Genomic DNA, 22,333 nt, shown 5'->3' on the forward strand with positions numbered 1-22,333 from the left:
CATATTGTATGTGTGTGCTGTTTTAGTATCGTATGATATGTTTATTCTGTAGGTTTGGGACATGTATTTTCAGTACATGTACAAAACGTAAAATTAGGCCATAATTATGTAAGATAAAATAAACATTGTATGTTAATAAACAAAGCTTTCAAATTCTACATTATGCAATATATAGTTTATATATGTTTTTGTTTGTTTTGAGTGTCTTTAATGTCTGTATTTTATCTCTGAAAGTGTCCATGAATTTGTTTAAAATCTCATGACTATTTACTATTTGTGCATGTTATGTAATTTTATAAAAGGCCATATTTCATACTTTTTAAAAACACACTCATAATACTCATGTTTATATTTCACATATATGTTAAAAATAGAGGTTGAAGAACCTTTAAATTAAATATTGTATTTATACATAAACATGAGAGTAGTTTAAACATATTTTCGATACCGGAAAATCCATTTTTCTCTCTTACAGTGTTGACAGTATATCTGCAGGTGTATAAATATGTAGAGTTCTCAGTATTTTTAAAACATGTCTCCTGCTGACAGCATCAGCTTCTTACTGCAGTATAATGTGTGTACAGGACAGACACACTAGAAGTCCTCTGAGAATTGTTTCATGGGTTTCCCCGCCGCCCCCCCTCCCCTCTTCTCCTGCTGTAGGTATCCCTGTCTAGGCCTGGACTGAGCAGATTGTTCTGAGAGGAAACGGATAACAAACAGGGGAAGTGAACATGGCTGGGACTTCGGGCTTCTTTTCCAACGGACCTGGCCCGTGGATGGACAACGACACGGAGATGAACAACCTGTACCGAGACCTGGAGCTGGGGACAGTACTGACACTGTTTTATGCTAAGAAGTCCCAACGGCCAGAGAGAAGGACATTTCAAGTCAAGCTCGAGACCAGGACAATTATCTGGACTCGTGGCACGGATAAAATAGAGGGAGAGAGTGAGTAGCATTGCAAACACAAACACACACACACACACACACACACACACACACACACACACACACACACACACACACACACACAAACAGATAGTTCTGCTCCTGAGTGCTGACTTGAAAGACAACGATGTCCTTGCTGGAACTGGTTTGTTTACATACATTCAGAAATATGAAAAGTACAAAGAATGTCTCACAAAAGACTTGATGTGTGAACATGATGTGACATGATGGCAGCAGCTGGTGGATGATGTAAGTTCGGACTGAACAAGTCAATTCCAAAATGTTTTAGATCCCAAAAAATGTAAGTTGAGGGCCTGAGTGAAATTAAATATATTAAATATAAGTTTTAAGGTGAGTAGGGGTGCTTTCACAGCATATTTACATGCAAGAAATTTTGGAGAAACAAGGATTAGTGATGTTAAGATGAAAGTGAAACAGGTAGAGGGATTCATTGTTCATTTTACTCAGATAGAACAATCTAATGACCTAATTTTTAACTGCGATGCAGCCTTCAAGACCAAGAAAAGACAGCACTCAAGCTAAATAACAATATTACTAGATAAAATCCGATTTGCGTCTGTCGATATCAATAATACAAATTTATATTTCAGCTCTGATTAGTCCGTGAAGTTTATTTAGTTTTGCTCAAATGAGTCGGATCCGGTTTGTTACTCGAGTTGCCTAAAGTCCCTCAGTTGTGCCCGCGTTGAAAAAGGTGATTGGACCACTCGTTCATTCTCAAAAGCCTCTTATTTTAATGCAGCATTAAAATAATTTCTTTTGAAACAGTTGGTTGTTTTCTATAAGTAGTTGAATCGTATCTCAGGTACAAAGCCCGGGTTGATTGAGGAAACCATAAAAGAAGGAAGAGTCATTACGTCACTGTTTAGTGCGTGATTGCAAATTGGTGCCACACTTTGAAAGCTCTCGGTGCAGTTAGTGTAGCGGTGAATGGGCAGACCTTCATCTCTCCCCTCTCAGTTTCACAGGTTATCAGTCTGGCTGATGGAGGCACTGGTATTTTGGTGTGTTGTTATTTAGCTAATGTGTCATGTTTTCAAGGTACATTTTGTTTGATTTTGTATGATAATTCAATCATTTACTAGCATTAGTTTTGCTAGATTTATAACGGACTGGAGCTTCTTATGCAGATGTGATTGAGGTTAATAACAGACTACATTAGTAAGTTAGCTAAACTGTGATAATACCCTAACTAAACTAACTATGAGCCCATTAGCTAGCGTTGTGTAACGTAATCTACAGTTTTTGGTATGGTGACCAGGCTTTAGGTAGATTAGCCACAGCAGGTCACCAGACGACGGGGATTACGGCCCAGATGTTGATTTTATCACAGCAGAGAGTGCTTCATTCATAATTATGATGCATTATTTTCTGATGATCAAGTTCATTGTTAAACGTTTCTGATAGCCATGAAATGTATGCCTTTGTTGTTTTATAGCTAAGGGTGAGTTTATATCCTGATGTATAGAGGAGGTTTTAAATATTTCATTTGAATACATGATATTCCCATAACATTAGCTATTATTAGCCCTGTCAATCATCGTAAAGCAGCCTCTGGATCGAAATAAAAGGAAGAGAGAAGGAATGAAGGATACAGATGTTGTTAACAATATTTATTTATCCTAAGCTCAATATTTTCAAGGGACACTTCACTTGCAACTTTTTTTTTTTTTTAATTGCCATGGTAAGCATTTTAATTTGACTCACCATGAGCCCTGTAAAATATGCCTAATAATCATCTTTGGATACTATTTGTAGACAACAAATGAATGACGCACATTTTGGAAAAATCAGTCAGTATTCTCTGAAGTGTCTTCCTTCTTCTTTTGGTTTAGGCATTTCTTCATCAAAGGTCATACGCCGTAGATATGTTGGGTTTTAGTTCATCTCCCAAAGGTTTCAGTAGAACTGGCACCAAGCAGAGCATTACAACGTTAGTATCATGACGTAATGACCCTTTCCTTCTTTTATACATTCTTTGGGGTTGACAACAAGAAGAAGGAACCATACCTGGAACTGTTTATTAATAGGAATATACTGTAATTTACCAGGAAGGCTGGTATTTTAGCTTCATGTTCAACAAAACACTGTATCTAACTGAGGCCACGCAGGCCTTCAGTGAATCGTTTAGTCGTCTGTCTCTCGGGTAGCAGGATGCCTTGTGCACAGCTGCACTCTGCTCCGGATGCAGCAAAAAGAGCACACACACACACACACACACACACACACACACACACAAAAGATGATAGGCTTAGGGGTTTTTTTTTTTTCTTTTTCTTTTTTTTACACAATAGTATCATCTTCTCTGCAATGAAGGGCTTCATACACACATGAGCTCATAGCTGCAATTTGATACACTTGGAGAAGTGAAACCAGCCTAGACGTCTCATTAATGCACAGAAATAGAATATGAGGGTTTTTACTGGAAGTGTGTGATCATTTGGGAACAATTTGGCTGGCTGTATTCACCCCCTTATCAATGGCATTAAGAGAATTATGTCCATTAACTGTGGAAACGACACTTGAGCTTGTTGCTAAATATAAAGTGCCGAGAAGCGTACCTGTTTGGCTCGTTCCCTCTCTCTCCGATCGATTTCGTCTTTTAGTGATCTTGTTTGACTGAATAATTTCTATAAAGATGCTTGTTGTATGCATATGTTGCCTGTCCAGTGTCCTGCCAACCTCATAACACAAGTCACTCGCTATACGATGCAGTAAAATGTAGACATGGCTTGACAAAGCAGGATGTGGTAGCAGACTGGTAAGACCTATAGGGAGAGAATGACGTAAATATTGTATTATGTTTACTGGTGTGGTGTTTTTCACGTGCAAACTCTTATTTAGATTTTTACATTAGCGTGTAGTTTGTTTCGGACACCGGAGTGTGTTGCGAAACATAATTTATAGTGCGCTCAGTAAATCGCACGAATCATCTTTGCAGCTTCTGGTTTCTGAGAATGTGACTGATAACAAAGCAAGTTAGACGTGAATCAGAATCATGTTTGAATGTGACACATCATTTTGCTACTTTTATCATCCTCGTGTCAGTTTTTAGATATTTATGAATGAGCTTCCACGTGTGTTTTTTACACTTTCGAGCGATGATTTAATGTCTCGTTTTGAAAGCAGTGAAGCAGGGGTCTTGAGGATGAAGGTTTTCGTTTCAAACTAAGGCTATATTTCAGTGACTAGCGTTATTAGGTTTGACGATATGACAGCGGATACTGTGAGATGATAGAAATGTGATAACCAGCAGCGCTTTTTCTATTGTATGCTGCTGTATGTCCACAGAGGTATCTATCCCTTTATACAGTACAATATTTCTCAGAAAATGAAGCGTATCACAATGTATTTTGATATCACAATAATAAATTACCAATACCGTGCTGGAAGATTTTATTTGTTTTGCCATAGAACATGTAGCACTGCTCAAAATAAGCAAGACGGAGCGTCACCACTTAAGTATTTTCTTCAGTTCCTTTTTAAGATACATGACAAGCATATGAACTCCTTAACAGGTTTAAATGTAACAGATACACATGATGACCCGTGGTGAGTAATGATTTACACACCATGAGTTTGTGTTGTTATGTATGTTGTTCTATCTTTACCACAAAGGCTTTCATGCTGAACAGTAAATCAGTTCCCAGTCACACTTACTGCGTTGTCAGCCGTCTCACAGAGCTCTCCCTGCAAGACTAACTGAACCAGTTAGTTAACACACAACTGTGACGCCCGACACCAAATTAACTTGGACAGACAAGACGCCAGATTGTTCACACGGCAGAATAGATCTGCTGATGTCACAGGACGACGATGCACATATATGTGCTAACTTGTAGTTAGTAGATAGTTGTGGTTATCTGTGGCATCCGTTATTGTTTGAATTAGAGCTGAAACAATTAGGCAGATACATTTTTCAAACCAAAACATCCAAACAATCCTTAGTTATAGCTTCTCAATTGTGAATATTTGCTGCTTTTTTTTCTGTTTTATATCATTGTAAACTGAATATCTTTTGGGATTCAGATTGTTGGTTGGACAAAACTAGACATTTGAAGAAGAAGAAACCTTGTTTTTAATCTGCAAAACCGGGTTGACATTTTATGCTGCGGCCTGACATTTTCTAGACTAAACGATGAATGAAGACGATACTCAGCAGATGAGTCTGTAATGAAAATAATCGTTAGTTGCAGCTGTAATTTGAATGTTGCACTCAGCCCAGAAAGAGTCGGGTGATTCAAGTGTAGAGAGGAGTTTGGTAAACTTTGTGGTGTTGCATGTATTTCAGTGTGAATGAGCAAGTCTCACACATTTTTTGTATCTTCGTGTAAATCAAAGTCATGATACTGGATTGAGCCCACGATGACCTGCGTTTCACGGCAGTTGACATGAATGTCGTCGGTTGCGTCTGGGGAATTTCTTTTGGGAATGAACCTTGTAAATAATAGTTGTTGTTTTGTTTTGTTTCAGTAATGTGACTGGAATCACCTGCACACGTCTGTGGAAACTGTCATCACTCTGACCTGCTTTTTCCATACCTCCCGCAAAGGACACGCACATGCTTTCTTTGCCCCAGACGTGTGATGTCATTTCTAGTTGACACTGCTACGTTTTTTTTTTTTTTTTTTCAGTTACACACTTGGCTGTCAGCCCGGTTTATTTATGAGAGAAATATCAACAAATTAGTTGGACCTTAAACTACGGGCAGCAACAGGGTTACACAATCAGTATCTGCTTTTAGATCGTTTATGTCCGTATGAAAACACCCCGCTGTAGAAAATCAGGTTGTTGTCGGAAAACAGCCTCCACAGTTGACTCGCTCCTTTTTACAATGTGTTGAAAAGAGGAAAGAGAATTCATGGAGCTGCATGACAGTTATTTGTCAGGGGGAAAGTCCTCTGCTTAACTTTATCCGATGTGATATTAAAGGAACTGTTGTGGGTCAGCTGAGGTGGGAGTGCGCACTGAAACAGGCTGCACAGTCAGTCTGAAAATCTGAAAATAGGAATCTGAAAATGGACCGCTTTAGTTTTTATATTGATTGTTTGTTATTTATTCTGTGCTCAAATATGTTAAATATTGATCTAATTTGTAATTTACTGTATATCACAATTGCAAAATTCTATAAAAAAAAAATTGGAAGATAATTATTTTTTTCAGCATTTTGCTTCCACTGCAACAGACAACTAATGGCTTCTGTTGTAATGCATCTAACTAATGGAATATGTGATGAGGGTTATTAAATTGAATTGAACGAAGCTAAGGGCTGAGTATCGATCGAACCACTTTCTGGCTGCACTGCAACAGCGGGGCCAGCCCAATAAGCACGAATGTCTCTGACTGACTGACTGACTGACTGACTGACGGAGTGATTAAGTTACACCATTGGTCAGCCGAATGCCGGTCAACCAATGTTGGGTGGTTTATGGTTTAAATCTTTCATTTTAATGGTTTAAGTCAAATCCTTCGTATTTGATTGGACCGTTAAATGTGGGCAGGGCTTAGCCAGTTTAGCGTCATACGCAGCTAAAGAGAGAAACAGAGCTACAGAGGACTGTTGGCTCCACACAAACTCAAACCTGTTGTTAGATCAGGAGGACGAGGGAGAGATGAATGACTTAGACCTCAGCCACGTTGTTCTGGAAAGTTTTTGCTCACTGATATCCAAACACCCATCTCTTCCCATCTCTCTCCATATTGCTCTGTTAGCTGCTACAACCCACAAGCAGTCAAATGTGGTTTTATATGATGGATGCGGTTAGCTAGTCGCCCCAAAGTCACATGGGATTGGATGAATTTTTGTAAACGCCGCTGAGTTCAAGATGAATCATCAAACATTTGAAACCATTTTACAGGAACTGGAAAGACAAGGATTTTGAAAAATGATTTTTTTTTACATATATATAATTGCATATAACAAGAGATAACTAAACAGTTAACACAGGGACACAGGATCAGAAGTGGGGAAATGTTTTTTCATTTCACTGGGTCTTTAGAAGCCCTCCAGCGTTTCATACACGGTCCAGCCATATACTAGGTTTGACCTAGTCTTGTTTTGTTGCTGACTGAAACGTGTTTGTAGCCAGCGATGGGAATTGTTTAGATTTTATTGATACCAATGCCATTATCAATTCTGCTTATTCGTCTGATTCTTTATCGATTCCTGATCAGTTTTCTGTGTGGGAAAAAAAGTAGGCCTATGCAGGGTTTCAGTGTCAACATAAATGTTTTATTATCTCCTCTGTTTATCTCTGACCTTGCGTGCTGATGAATATATGAAACATAACTGGTAGATAAGATAAACGGTCTGAAACAAAAAGTTAACTGCATTAATTGATTTGAAAGCATCTTATAATCTCCTGTCTGTATGAGAATAACAAAATGAAGGGGAAGCAGACTGCTCTGCTGTGTTATTAATATCATGCCTCCAGCAGTGGAGAGCAGCCTCTCTGCTGCTTCGTTAGCTCCGGGTTAAGTTGTCTAAGACACTGAGTGGGCGCAGGGTTTTTGAGGTGAGACAGATTGAGCACAGAGTTATTTTCTTCCTTTTTTCTGTTCTCTTTTCTTTTTCTCACGTCAGAGTTGATTTTTGGTTGTTTAAATGCCGCAGTGTGTGTGAGTCTCGTTTGTTACTGCTGATGGCTGCTCCGCTCTGCTAACGTTAGTCTCTGAGTGAAGGCGTAGAAAATTCACAGTATACTTCACGTTTGTCTTACAAAGGTAATTATTTACTAATTAAATCAAAAAATGCTTGCAACTGCTGCCTTTTTTAAGGATGAATTACAGGATAGCTGAAGATAAATCTAGTGTGTGTGCAGTGTAGACAGTCCGGAGGCCTCACTGCCCTCACAGTTGATAAGACGAATTGATAAGCTCAGAGGCATACGATTCTGATGGATTGGACAATTTGGAACCAGTTCCAAACTGGTTCTTGATTCCCATCGCTCTCTGTAGCACTGAGTATCAAAAGCTGGCAATGAATGTCTGCTCAGATTTGTAATGTTGTTTAGTTACTGATTTAAATCAACATTTTCACAATTTTCGTCTGTATAAGGGTTTAAGCTGACAATTACTTTCATTATCAATGAATCATTTCACAATTAATCATCTCTAAAAATTTTTGTTCAGTTTCACAAAACCCAAAGGTGACATTTAGTTCTCTCTGATCAAAGGTCCAAAACCCAAAGATACTCAATTTAATGTTTTGTATAATGATATACAACAGAGAAAAGCAGCAAATTCTCACATTTCAGAAACTGAAACCAGCAAATGTTTGACTTTGGTTCTTGAGAAGCAACTTAGATGAGTAATTGATTACAAGAAAAATTGCTTCACTGTACTGTGACTGTACTCCTCAGGGTAAAGTTCATGTATGGCTGCTTGTGTTTAGACATTTAACATAAAACTTAATGTTCTCTTGTTAAATGAACAAGAGAATCAAAGTATGACATTGAGAACATATTAAGTACTGAAACTCTGTTAGTATCGAAAAAATGTAAAGTGCAGCTGAGCCCTGGTGAGGAGTGTTGGAAATAGTGTGGAAGGCAGAGCGGAGTGCTGGAGGAAGTGTGGGAGTGTGTTGCAGGATACCTCCTCTCATCTCCTTTGGTAAGGTTACACCTCTGGCTATCTCTTTATTTCCTGCATCTGTCTGAGGCAGGCTCCAAATATTTTGACTAAAATAAAAGTGTTGTCTAACAAATCAGCCCGTCGAAGCCGCCTTGCTTTCAGCGGAAGTCTGCTGGCCTGCGTAGCGGATAAAGTAAACTGAGATATGATGTGCGATCAGAGAGCTCAGCTTGGTGAAATTCTACGTGAGAAGAGAAGAAGACATACTTCTTTTTTTTTTTTTTTTTTTTTTTTTTTAAATGCTTGAGAAAAGAACATGCACATGCTCACCTATACGCAAGCACAGATGTGGTGTGTAGGCGACAAAAGCACAGGATGTGTGGTTCAGGGGCAGGAAGAGGAGCAGGAGCTGAAAGAAGTGTGTGTGTCTGAGTGTGTGTGTGTTTAGCAGGAGAGTCCCTAGCTCTTAAACTGCTGCTAATACAATGCTGATAGGAACCTGTTGAGCTATTTCACAGCCTACACACTCGTAAAGTTTCAGTCTGCTTATTAATGCAGTCAAGACAAAATTGTACCAGGCCTTTTTTTTTTTTTTTTTTCAGATGTTCATTCCTAAAGATGAAACAATCATATAGCAGGGCTTTTTTGATCAGTCCAGTGTTAGGATATTAGGAGATATATATTAAATAGACTATATTTGAGCTTTGAATAGTCTATATTGAGTTTTTAAGTGGTGAATCAGTTTTATAGTCTCCATCTTATGGGGACAAGTTCTGCACTTGCCAGCACAGCAAAATACAATTTCTGCAATGTATGAAATCACAGTTTTACTGTCACTCACAGACCCGACTCGTCCCTTCACAAGCAGTCTTGTGAAGGGACAAGCGGACTGTGCGACTGGCTCAAGATTCCTGTTTTGAAGATTAGTAATTGGTGGTTTTGGTGGAGTTCAGTGGTGAAAGACAAACCAAGGTTAATTTTGGGTTGTAAGCTTCATCACAACTCTAATCTATATCTAAGAATACCTTTCTACTGTATTTTTTCACTGCATGTATATGTGGTTTAGCTCGCAGCCTCAGCTTCGCTCGTTTTATGTGGTCGCGGGGCTTGAAATTGTCATATATATATATATAGTGTGTAGTCTAGGTCTAGCCTGTGTTTTGGTCGAGCTGGAGATCATTTAATATGATTATTCATGGAATTTGTGATGATATGATCATATTGTGTTATTATTTGACAGACTTCTTTTGTCTAAATTAATATTTCCAAGCAAATCGTGACTAAAAATTAGGCATTGGAGCATTTTTTTTTTTACACAAATCAAAGTTTTGCCTAATGTGAAGTTTAACAGTTAGAGCCACAACGAGTAGTCAATTAATCGATCAACAGAAAATTAATTTGCAACTATTTGGATAATTGATTTATCATTTTAGTGTTGTTGTTTTTTTTTATGCTAAATGTTTGCTGCCTCCAGCGTCTCGTGTTTGAGAATTGAATGGTTTTCTTCATCTTCCGTGACTGAATATCTTTGAGTTTTGAACTGTTGGTCGGACAAAACGAGACATTTGAAGTCATGAACATTGGTTGTGGGGAAATTATAACATTTTTCACTATTTATACATTTTATAGACAAAACAACTAATGGATTAATTGAGGAAACATTTAAATAGATAAATCACGAATTAAAAAAAAACATGAGTTGCAGCTCATTATTTTACATGGGATTTGCTGTATATTGGACATCTGTATTATTGTATATCTATAATCTATATCTATACTGCTGTCATGATTTCAATTTCATCTGCATTGTCTGGCTCAACTAAGCACAACTTTATATGTGTGTGGACACGATGGTTCTGTGTTAATCTAACTGTTGTTTGTGTGTCTGTTTCGCCAGTCGACATTCGAGAAATCAAGGAGATCCGTACTGGACAGAAGTCACGGGACTTTGAGCGCTATGTGGAGGACTCGTCGGTGCGGCTGGACCAGACTTACTGCTTTGTCATTCTGTATGGCACCGAGTTTCGCCTTAAATCCCTCAGCCTGTCAGGTACGCACACACAGAGAACGTCTTACGTACATTCAAACACTGCCAGCAATTTTTAATTTGTGTTTTGTGTCTTGTTTTTATCAGTAAATGTATCACGGTACCAAAAGAAGCTGATGGAGTTTGACATTATCTGACAATATGTGTATTTAGTCATGTGTTGCTTTGTCCTCAGCAACGTCCGATGAGGAGATGACCATGTGGGTGAAGGGGTTAAACTGGCTGGTGGCTGACACACTGAAGTCCCCGACACCGCTCCAGATAGAGAGGTAAACAACACACATGTAGATACACACCATATCTAAAGCTGGAGCTACTGAAGGGTGTACTGAAGCATTCTTCTGCTTTGTAACGCATTCAATGTCTTAATTTTTCTTTTTTTTAGGTGGTTACGCAAGCAGTTCTACGCCGTTGATCGCAACAGAGAAGACAGGTAAGTCATCTCAGTTTCAAAATGTATCCTCACAGGAAAAAGGCGTCATTAAATATAAAGAAATACCACCAGTTGTGTGCCCTTTCACCAGTGTAACACCTAGGGCAGGCAGACTAGCTATCAGGCTGTTAGGTGTCTTTGAGAGAGCTACGGTGAGGTGTAGTGAAGGAACTAACCTCTCAGCCACACACCAGCACCTCTTCCTGCAGCAGGAAACAGACTGCAGAGGATGGAGGAGATGCACAGAGATGTTTGTCTGTTACATCCTAGACGAAAGAGCAAGCCTTTGTAGCTCTAGTAGGGGTATTGTCTTCCCTGGCCAAAATTCCAGGCTTGTGTAGTAAAAGTGAAGCCAAAATGTCTAACCAGATGACGGAGGACGTGCGTTTGCAAGTTATCAGGGTGCCTTTAAATTATTTTTTAAAAAAAAGTGACACAAAAACAATGTCTACGTGTGCAAGTTGGTAGAAGTCTTGCGTTAGTCTACGTGCGTATCCATGTTTGTGTTTCATTTTTCAACAAAACCTGTGTATGTGTTTAGGATATCCTGTAAGGATCTGAAGAGCATGCTGAGCCAGGTCAACTACAGGGTGCCCAACATGAGGTTCCTCCGAGAGAAACTTCCGGTAACCTCCTTCTACTTATCACAGTCCCGCTTCCACTCCAGCTCCCTGCCCACTTCCCTTTCAGTACGATGTTGTTAGAGGCTTAAAGATTTATGATTTGTCGTTTTTACAGTTTTGCTTTTCCATCTCTACTCGTTTTTACAGGACTCAGAGATGAGGAACGGAGACGTGTCCTTCAGCCAGTTTGCCCAGCTCTATCGCAGTCTCATGTTTGATGCTCAGAAAAACGTAAGCTTACATTATGCAATCATGTTTTGCTCTGTCCCAGCACTTTCATCTCTCAGCACCTCATCTGATGCCAAAGCACCCTTCCTCCCCCCCTTCTGTCTGTTCTCAAATGGCTTCAAGATCAATATGGACCAGTTAAAAACCCACCAAACCCCTCTGGTGGAGGCCATTAGGACACACACACACACACACTTACACTCACACTCACACAGATGAGGAGGCAGGCTGGGGTCAGATTAAATGGATGAATGACCTCAGTGCCCCCCCATGACAAACCACTCAGCCCCCTACAGGATGTCTGTGTCCATCTTCATGGTTAGTACTATAAACACTGAAAGGACAGCACTTTGATTAATTAACTGAAATGTTTCTTTTTCTTTCAGATGGAGATCCCGTTTCTACAGAGGTAAGCCAAAATTAAACACCGTACACATGCTCAGTGAGTGTCTCTGCAGCGTCACAGTAAAGTGAACCATTACTTTCTCTGCCAGGTTCATTGACAGACCAGAACAGAGAATCTCCCTAGAGGACTTCAAGAGCTTCCTTCTGGAGTCTCAAAAGGTAATCTCTCCGGGCTATGCGGGCATCTAGCTTATTGCAGATTAGTTTCATTTGCACGCTCTAATGCATCTGTGTTTCTACGTGCTGTATGTGAATCCAGGAAATGTGGGCTACAGACAAGAACAAGGTTCAGGAGTTTATGTTCGGCTACCTGAAAGACCCCCTGAGAGAAGTGGAGCAGCCTTATTTCCACCAGGACGAGGTACACGCACACTCACCATCTCATCTCATCAGTTTTTTGCTCACTAATCAAAAAATGTAAACGTGTTTTTGTAAGTTATGTTTTCCGATGCACCCCCTGTGTTGTCGGTGTGGGTGGGAGACGCACAGAAATTGACATGGATGGCCACGATCACGGCCTAAAACACCTCCTCCCACACAGATAGAAAAGGTCATTGACTGTGGTGCTGCGTGACAGTTCTGCAAAAAGCGAGGGATGCTTTTTGTGGTCACCATAAAGCTATGGTTGACTAAAGAGAAGAGGAAACTGGTGCAAACCAGCCTGCAGGAGCTGGTATTGTCTCTCTGTGTGTCTCAGGTCATGTTATGTTACATAGCAGGGGTACATGCTAAGAATAACACCTTAAGGAGAAAAATAGTTGTTTTTGACCTACACTGGGAAGTCTATTGAAGGTCAGAGTGCAGGGCGAGTCCAGTGCTGCTGGAGCTGCTGGGGATTCAGAATTTTTGCATCCTGACAGGACAGAAAACGTCATCGCTACTGTTCTGACACAGGCTGAATCCAAATACTCTCTCTCTCTGGACTTGCCAACTTCGGTCATACAGACTGTAACATGCCTAAAACGCTCATTGTCGTCACATTACATCTGCAAGAACAGATAAAACTGCTCTATGAGACTTGACTTCACTTGTTTCCATGATATGAATGAAAGTTGTTAACCCATCTCAAGCTTGTTTGTTTCTGAATGGTTCCTACTGATATTGATATTATATGTATTTATGTACGGTCTGCTGCTTCTTTACATAGAAAAACGGATATAAATAATAGTGGAAATGCATGAGCATTAACACAACAATTCTAATGTTGTTTTAACTTTTTGATTTGATTTGTTTACACATGCAAAAGATACAAGTCAGTATACACAGAAACAACAAATAATGTGATGGAGAGGTGCAAATAACCCTTAAAGGGGCTTGATCAGGACACTCCAGTGCATGCCTTACTCAGTAAAAAAAAAAAAAAGAAGGAAAAAACATTTAAAGGATGAGAAAGTTGCGCAGCACAACAGACATCCATATATATATATATAAATATACAAAGTAGTTAAAATGACTAGTTACTAGTGGGCAGTAATGAGTCATTTTAGTTTTACGTCTTTGCATCCATATTGCTACGAATTAGTGGTTAACTCTGCAGAAAGTGTGTCTGCAAGTGCGGGAAAGTCTGTACTTTTGGATTCAGCCTCATCCTCACTGCTTTCTTCTCCTCTTTGTAGCTCCTGACATACTTGTTCTCCAAAGAGAACACCATCTGGGATTGCACCCTGGACCAAGTGTGTCCTGAAAACATGAAAAACCCCCTGTCCCACTACTGGATCTCCTCTTCGCACAACACGTAAGGATGGAGTCCGAAGCTTTTCATGCATACATTTCAAAATGTCAAGCTTCAACCACTTGTTGTTAGGCCTTTGGGAACACTGAAGTCTGGCATCTCCTCTTGAAAATACCCCTTACAGCCAGAGGGCCTTTTGAACTGACCTCATACATCAGATAAAAGTGTATTATTTGACAAACAGGCTGGTATTTTGCAGGAAAATGTAGTTTTACGCCTATTGAAAAGTGTGTGAAAGGCAGCTGAAATGATAACCTTCTGTACTAGATGTGAAACAATACTCATTGGAGCAGCAGAATGAAAACTTCCCATGTCGCTTTGATAAAGTTTGAATTGACCGACTGAATGAGTAAGAAGTGTTTACCCCAGTCAACAAAAGAGAAAGCCCTTTTGATACATATCAACGTTTTTGTGCTGCCACCAAAGAAAGTGTGTGTGTGTGTGTGTGTGGTGCAGTCCCTTGTGTGTGAATCCTATTTGAAAGACTATTTGAGATATGAGTGTGGGGTTTTTGTTGTTGTTGTTGTTGTTTTTTGTGTGTGTGTGTGTACGTGCGTACTTTGACGTTGCATGCTTATTTTTAGTTACCTGACGGGAGACCAGTTTTCCAGCGAGTCGTCCCTGGAGGCATACGCTCGATGTCTGAGGATGGGCTGCCGCTGTATTGAATGTGGGTAAACACACACACACACACACACACACACACACACATACATAGTGTTTTATACACTAATACACTATTTTACCCCCTCCTCTTATCTTTTTCAGTTCTACTTTTAATACAGCCACCACACCCTCACACACACAAACACACACACACACACTGTCACACAACACTGCTGTATATTGCCTTTAAACCACCGCCTCGTCAAGCAGGTTTCTATGAATAGAACAGGTCGAGAATGGGTTAAAGTGTCACTTTACGTCATAAAAAAGTAAACAGACATGACTTAATCTTGGGTGTCTTCAAGGTTTAAAGGTCAAATTCTTCTGTAATTGTAATACATCTGCATTCATGCATTCTTTTCTAGGCAGTACAGTACATGACATGACGTCGTGTGTTTTGTTTATTTTCAGTGGACTGTTGGGACGGTCCAGATGGAATGCCAGTCATCTACCACGGACACACCCTCACAACAAAGATCAAGTTCTGCGATGTCTTGAACACCATCAAAGAACACGCTTTCGTCACATCCGAGTGAGTCTCTCCACGAGTGCTGCCTACTCAGTTTCTTTTTAAAGCCATCAGTGGTAGCGAGATGATAAAGGGATAAGAAATGACATAGATAAAGAGACATCACACACACACAGAAATATCAGACGAAACAATGTCGACTGGCTGCAGTGGCATTACTCATCAATCTAGCATGAGAAAATAAGATAAGAAAATCACATCTAAGCGGAGACATAGAAGGAATTTCTGTGAGGTTGCATCCCTTACGTTCTAATCCTTCTGCAGGTATCCCATCATCCTGTCCATTGAGGATCACTGTAGTATTGTCCAGCAGAGGAATATGGCCACTCACTTTAAGAAGGTGTTTGGAGATATGCTGCTGACCAAGGCGGTGGATATTGCAGCAGATGGCCTGCCCTCACCCACCCAGCTCAAGAGGAAGATCCTCATCAAGGTCAGGAGCCACCTGGATGTTTTTTTTGGGGGGGGGGTTTTCAGACAAAAGTGTGACTAGATATTTTATATGCAGCGTTCTGATAGTGTAATGTTTCTGACCGCGTTCCCCCCTTCTCCCTTCACGTGCTGCAGCATAAGAAGCTCGCAGAAGGCAGTGCCTATGAGGAGGTGTCCACCTCCACTCCCTACTCAGAGAACGATATCAGCAACTCCCTCAAAAACGGCATCCTGTACCTGGAGGACCCCATCAACCATGTAAGCATGCTAACTGGATTCTGGATGCTGCCTGAGGAAGAACGCTCAGCTTGAAATATGATGCAATGAAGTAGCTTTTGTGTCTGTTCTCCAGTGCCTGTTTTTTTTCTGTTCTCTTCTGTTAAACATTCAACAACTTAAAACTGGGTCCTGCTTCTTTTTAGAACCAGGCCTTTATTCATGAAGTGCTTTTCTTAGTGTTTTAGGTGATGGAATATTTTGAAAGAGGACACATTCTTGCTATCTTGGGCCACTTTTCAGTGTGACACATGGATCCTCTAAATATTTCAACAAACTCTCTCTCTCTCTCTCTCTTCCCCCTCAGGAGTGGTACCCTCATTTCTTTGTCCTGACCAGCAGTAAGATCTATTACTCAGAAGAGACCTCCAGTAACCAGTTGAACGATGATGAGGAGGAGCACAGAGAGGTTAGTAGGCCTGATGACAGTCCTGGTGCTCAAAACAAGATCAGACATTAATAACAGACATTATTAACCCTTAATTCACATATATCATGAAAAATAAATGATTTTCTGTAGGGATCCGGGAGTGTTTTTTCCAGGATTTTTTAAACTGTGAAATCAGTGGTTTGTGCATATGAGGTAATGTGATAATTTTGATTGCTGAGTTGAATAGCATCTCCCTCCTCCTGCTTATCTTCCAGGTGTCCAATGGCATGGACCAGCACGTGACAGAGAAATGGTTCCATGGGAAGCTGGGCGCAGGGCGGGACGGGCGGCAGATAGCCGAAAGGCTCCTGTCTGAGTACTGCCTGGAGACTGGAGCTCCTGATGGCTCCTTCCTAGTCCGAGAGAGCGAGACCTTTGTGGGAGACTACACACTGTCTTTCTGGTAAATCTTAAAACATTTTACACAGACTTCAATTGAATTTGTTGATAATTTTATTAAATACAACACCAAAAGCACAATTATATTAAATTACACCCACGTAATAAACACTAGATTTATGGTAATGAAGGAGGTGGACGTTGAATGCAGTTTAACTGTATGGTAATTCACAGTAAACACTGAAATTGATTGGGAATGTTATTCATACATTTACAGTTAGTATTTAATTAGTATTCTCTTTTTGTAACTAACAGTGTGGTATATCATATTAACTAGAGCTGAAACAATTCGGCAGAAAATGATACAGCAGCTATTTTGATAATTGAATAATCGTTTCAGTCATTTTTCCAGCTGAAGTTTCACTGTGAAATGTGATTAATTGATGCTTTTGTTTCTTATATATGAAAATAAACTCAATATTTTGGGGTTTTGGACTTCTGGTTGAGTGAAACAACACTTTTGAATGTGTTAACTTGCATGTGGTAGTGGCGGACTCTGTTGCCTGTCAGTGGACTTTACTCACGCTGGGTGTTGTGTGAGGTTACATGCAAATCACAGAGTGACACACTTGCAGATCAATCAATGTCAATATCTCTATCATTGATTGAATGTAGTTGTTGTCACGGTCTGAAGTGTGATCATTCACCTTCTCTCCATTAACCCCTGAGCTCTGCATGAGTGATGTCACTTAAAGGCTTATCAATTTGTGTGTATGTGATTTACACACAGGAAACAATGTATAAATGCTCTCAAGTGCAGTAAGAAGGGTCTTAATGTTTTCAGAAAGACAAAGCTTACACTTGGTAGTCATAATGACCCCTAAACAATATAATAAAAATGTTCTTAAATTGTTGATCTCTCTCCTTCCCTTTTTCTGCATCTTCTCCATCTCTGCGCCAGGCGTTCAGGGCGCGTGCAGCACTGTCGTATTCACTCCCGTCAAGAGGCAGGCAGCCCAAAGTTCTACCTGACTGACAACCTGGTGTTCGACACCCTCTTTGCCCTAATCAACCACTACCAGCAGGTGGCGCTGCGCTGCAACGAGTTTGAGATGAAGCTCACTGAGCCCGTGCCTCAGACCAATGCCCACGAGAGCAAAGAGTGAGTCTCAAGCAGCATTCACACAGATTAGAAAGCATTTAAGATTGTAAAGCCATGATGACCCTCAGTGATGTGCTTTTTTTTTAAGGTAATTGGCAGCTTTACAACCTCATTCATTAAGTATGGAGATTGACTGCTTGCATTTTTGCTTCATTTCTAAATAACCTTTTATAACTGCAGTTTACATTACAGACCTGCAGCTCACATCCTCATTTAGAGTGAATTAAATTTTAAATTCAGAGTGAAATGCGAGGTGAAAAAGTCAAGAATGTGTCCCTGCAATTATCCGCTATTATTCTATGTTTTGTTTGTTTGTTTCAGGTGGTACCATGCCAACCTCTCTCGGAGCCATGCGGAGAACATGCTGATGAGGGTTCCTCGTGACGGGGCTTTCCTTGTCAGGAAGAGGGCAGAACCCAACTCGTTCGCCATTTCCTTCAGGTAACTCGGTCCTATTACCTGACTAAATTAAAGTTGTTTATCTTCTCAGGCAGCTGCAACAATTAGTCAATCAGTAGATTGGTTGATCGACAGAAAATTTACCACCAACTAGTTTGATAATCGATTAATCCTTTTGCGTCATTTTTTAAGAAAAAATACTAAAATTCTCTGGTTCAGCTTCTTAAATGTGAATATTTTCTGGTTTCTTTAGTCTTTTATAATACTAAATATGTTTGGGTTGTGGACTGTTGGACAGGACAAAACAAGGCATTTTAGTTGCATCTTGCGCTTTGGGAAACTGTGATGGACTTTTCTCACCATTTTCTGACATTGTACAGAATAATCAACAAATTAATTGGCAATGAAAATCATTAGTTGGAGCCTTAGTGTAGAGAAAGACAAATTATAATTTTAATCGTAGAAAAATACTTCTAGTGATTTATATCATGTCTGTGGTCTCTTCACAGGGCTGAGGGTAAAATTAAGCACTGTCGCGTGCAGCAGGAGGGTCAGAACGTGGTGCTGGGCACCTCAGAGTTTGAAAGTCTTGTAGATCTCATCAGCTACTATGAGAAGCACCCTCTGTACCGCAAAATGAAGCTGCGCTATCCCATCAATGAGGACACACTGGAGAAAATAGGCACTGCTGTGAGTACCAGTCTGAAAAAAAATTGACACAATGTTTCGTGCAAAGACTTATTAACACACAATCTGTCGTCCAACAGGAGCCAGACTACGGGTCACTGTATGAGGGCAGGAATCCAGGCTTTTACGTGGAGGCCAATCAAATGCCTACATTTAAGGTGAGTGTCAAGTGTGGAGACGTGTAGTTTAGGACAGTTTGGGCCTGCATATAGTGGAGATGGTGAACATGCATGTCTGTAACCTTTCTGTCTTTTTAGTGCACGGTGAAAGCCATGTATGAGTATAAAGCCCAAAGGGACGATGAGCTCTCCTTCACAAAGAACGCCATCATCTCTAATGTGGACAAACAGGAAGGAGGATGGTGAGTGACCTGCAAAACATTAATTCATTCAGGAGCTGATAGGTATCCTTTTAGACAATCATATTTGTGAAGTGAGAGAATTAAGGCTTATATAAAAACAAAACGTTGTTATAATATCGACTTAATGTCGGCTCATTTTAAGGCCACGCTCCTTCTGAACACGTTTTCGCGTCTCTCTCTCAGGTGGAAGGGTGACTGTGGCGGGAAGAAGCAATTTTGGTTTCCTGCTAACTACGTGGAAGAGATCAGTCCATCAACAGCGGAGCCCGACAGAACTGTGAGCATCACACCCACAAAACTGAGAGAGCTACAACCACACATTTGTATATTTAAAGCGAAATGAGTGCACCTGCCTCCTCCGCAGGGAGGTCGGACCTCAGCATCAGCCTCATCACTCATCTGTCTATTATTCACTGTCACACAGATGCATTTGCAGTGTGGATTATAGCTTATCTTATTTCCTGATCGCCCTCTTCTCTGTAAAGCAGGAGATGACAGAGAACAGCCCTCTGGGAGATCTGCTGAGAGGAAGTGTGGATGTCTCTTCCTGTCAGATTGGTGAGTGGCCCCTCCGCTTCCTGTTCTACTCTGCGCTGCAGGGCTGCAGAGCTGGCAGTCACCTTGCCAGAGGGCAACCTCTTTCTCTGGCTCTGTTGTACATATGCACATCTTCTCTGCACTCTTTGTTTTTTAATTTCAAAAGGACACAGGCAACACTTGCTTTGCTGTCTTTATTTGTCCATTATCAGTCTTATATTAATAATTCCTCCTCGGTTATTATAACTCGCTTTTCTCGCAGCTCTGTATCTGGTATTTCATTGACATCCTACAGTGCAGTCAATACACACCCATTAGTGTTGGCACATGCTGTCATGCATTGTTGTTGCCTCTGCTAACCACAGTTAATACCTGAGCCCAGTTCTGTGTCTTTGGCTGGTTCTTTGGCTCCATCTAGTGGTAGCTTGGGAAAGGTCTAATTATATCTTCTTGTACACTTTGTTCCAAAGGTGACCTGCACATGATCACTGGCAGGATTGCAAAGGTTTAAGTGCTTGTTTCCCTGTGGAGAAAGTGATGGCAGTAATGCTGTGTACTTGGATTTTACACCTCATTGCTGTGCTCGGAGTTTAGATTATTTTAACTTTAACGCTGTTTGCTTCTGACCTTTTTTGTAAAGCGCGTCCAATCAGATTATAGTGGATCAAGAGGCTGAAACACGGAGAAAGCGATTATGAGGTTTTAGTGATAAATTCTTAGTTTGATTCAAATAAATAAGGGCATATTGGCTTTTATTCAGCATAAATTTAACAGTTGTTGCACTGACAGCCAAACCCAGCTGTGATTGAAGCTCATCTGCCACTTTTCTTATTTGTTTTTTTGTTTTTTTTGTGATTATGTTTTCTTACTATTTTATTGCACCCTCAAGTCATCTATATAGATGCAAGCAGATACAAATCATATCACATTTTAAAATTTTGAGCGCTGTTACACTTGAAAAGTTCAGTTCAAGTTGAAATAAGAAAGGATACCTATGTTTGTCCTCCACATCCCTGTTTTTCTAACCCTTTTTCTCTGTGTTTTCTCTGCAGTCCAGCGCCCCGACGGGAAAGGCACCAGGCCTCACGTCTTCTCTCTGGTGCCGACTACCTCTCTACGGACGGGCATGGTGCTGGACGTCGCTGCCAGCAGTGCAGAAGAACTTAAGGAGTGGGTGCTCAAGATCCGTGAGGTCACTGTGACCTCAGAGGCCAAGGTATGTATATCACTCGGCTGACAGGAAACGCAGGCAAAGACTCATACCGTGCTCATGCCACATTGCAGGCTCAACAGGCCAGTCATGACTTGTGTTTGCTCTGTCATACCTATAACCTGTGTTTAGGAAACAGTGACTGAGCAGTGGATGCATATGGTATTCGTCAGTAATGCCATTCTGCAGACCCACAGCTGGAGGCTTTCTCGTGTTGCTTAGCACAACCACCTGTAGCAGTAGCTGTCCTGGGAAGGAAATGCTTCAGCATCGTACTTAATTTTGTGAAAATACAACCTGAGATGTGCTTTACTGTCGGTGCGTTTATATTAAAGTTGTGTGTCTCTGTGCGCAGCTGGAGGAGGGGAAGATGATGGAGAGGAGGAAGAAGATTGCACTGGAGTTATCCGAACTGGTCATCTACTGTAGGCCTGTGCCGTTTGATGAAGACAGTAAGGATTATGCACATTCACTACACTGTGAACATGTAGCTTAATACACAGCAGAGAAGTGACTGATTTCATACCTATGACGTAATATAAGTAGCCAAAACAAATACAGGTAGGTCAGGTCTGTCCTCTCTCCCTGCCTTCTGCAGAAATTGGCACAGAGCGAGCCTGTTTCCGGGACATGTCATCCTTTCCCGAGACCAAGGCAGAGAAGTACGTCAATAAGATCAAGGGAAAAAAGTTCCTGCAGTACAATCGACTACAGCTGTCCAGGATCTACCCCAGAGGCCAGAGACTAGACTCCTCTAATTACGACCCTCTACCCATGTGGCTCTGTGGGTCCCAGCTGGTAGCACTCAACTTCCAGACAGCAGGTATCTACCTTCGATGAAAGCAGATAAACAGTGTAGACAGTAGAACTTTTTTTTTTTTTTTAACCTTCTTCTCCCGTCACTCACGTGCAGACAAGCCCATGCAGATGAACCAGGCCCTGTTCATGCTGAACGGAAAGAGCGGCTACGTCCTTCAGCCGCCCATCATGAGGGACGATAACTTTGATCCCTTTGACCGTCACACGCTCCGAGGCCTCGAACAAGTCACTCTAGAGATAGAGGTACAGTGAGAGCGAGAATCATTCGTATTTGTGTGCAGAAACAAACAAGTGAGACGACTTAAAGGAGTTTCCTTATATTCTTCCTCTTCTCTTCTGAAGGTTTTGGGCGCCCGGCACCTGCCCAAGCACGGACGAGGCATCGTTTGTCCTCTGATCGAGATTGAGGTGTGTGGGGCGGACTATGACAGTGCCAAGCAAAAAACTGACTCAGAAGGTGAGAGCTGCTCTGTT

General features: G+C 40.9%; 1 protein-coding gene across 2 annotated transcripts in view; it reads left to right on the forward strand.

Moving 5' to 3' along the window:
- plcg1 (phospholipase C, gamma 1) overlaps window positions 1-22,333 on the forward strand; it is a 29,344-nt gene that overhangs the window by 1,009 nt on the left and 6,002 nt on the right. The window contains exons 2-29 of one of the 2 annotated variants that reach the window (XM_067592444.1): window positions 664-951; window positions 10,442-10,594; window positions 10,767-10,860; window positions 10,977-11,024; window positions 11,566-11,650; window positions 11,795-11,878; window positions 12,262-12,284; window positions 12,370-12,439; window positions 12,540-12,641; window positions 13,897-14,015; window positions 14,597-14,682; window positions 15,090-15,210; window positions 15,472-15,640; window positions 15,775-15,897; window positions 16,223-16,324; window positions 16,561-16,748; window positions 17,646-17,846; window positions 18,168-18,287; window positions 18,755-18,935; window positions 19,013-19,090; window positions 19,190-19,293; window positions 19,477-19,570; window positions 19,779-19,851; window positions 20,883-21,046; window positions 21,396-21,492; window positions 21,639-21,863; window positions 21,954-22,102; window positions 22,202-22,316. In XM_067592444.1, coding sequence (XP_067448545.1) covers window positions 735-951; window positions 10,442-10,594; window positions 10,767-10,860; window positions 10,977-11,024; window positions 11,566-11,650; window positions 11,795-11,878; window positions 12,262-12,284; window positions 12,370-12,439; window positions 12,540-12,641; window positions 13,897-14,015; window positions 14,597-14,682; window positions 15,090-15,210; window positions 15,472-15,640; window positions 15,775-15,897; window positions 16,223-16,324; window positions 16,561-16,748; window positions 17,646-17,846; window positions 18,168-18,287; window positions 18,755-18,935; window positions 19,013-19,090; window positions 19,190-19,293; window positions 19,477-19,570; window positions 19,779-19,851; window positions 20,883-21,046; window positions 21,396-21,492; window positions 21,639-21,863; window positions 21,954-22,102; window positions 22,202-22,316 — 3,385 coding nt within the window. In that variant the 5' untranslated portion in view covers window positions 664-734. The remainder of the gene's footprint in view (window positions 1-663; window positions 952-10,441; window positions 10,595-10,766; window positions 10,861-10,976; window positions 11,025-11,565; window positions 11,651-11,794; window positions 11,879-12,261; window positions 12,285-12,369; window positions 12,440-12,539; window positions 12,642-13,896; window positions 14,016-14,596; window positions 14,683-15,089; window positions 15,211-15,471; window positions 15,641-15,774; window positions 15,898-16,222; window positions 16,325-16,560; window positions 16,749-17,645; window positions 17,847-18,167; window positions 18,288-18,754; window positions 18,936-19,012; window positions 19,091-19,189; window positions 19,294-19,476; window positions 19,571-19,778; window positions 19,852-20,882; window positions 21,047-21,395; window positions 21,493-21,638; window positions 21,864-21,953; window positions 22,103-22,201; window positions 22,317-22,333) is intronic. The other variant, XM_067592445.1, reaches the window with a different exon arrangement.

This window comes from Thunnus thynnus, chromosome 6 (assembly GCF_963924715.1).
Source record: "Thunnus thynnus chromosome 6, fThuThy2.1, whole genome shotgun sequence".
NCBI lineage: Eukaryota > Metazoa > Chordata > Actinopteri > Scombriformes > Scombridae > Thunnus > Thunnus thynnus.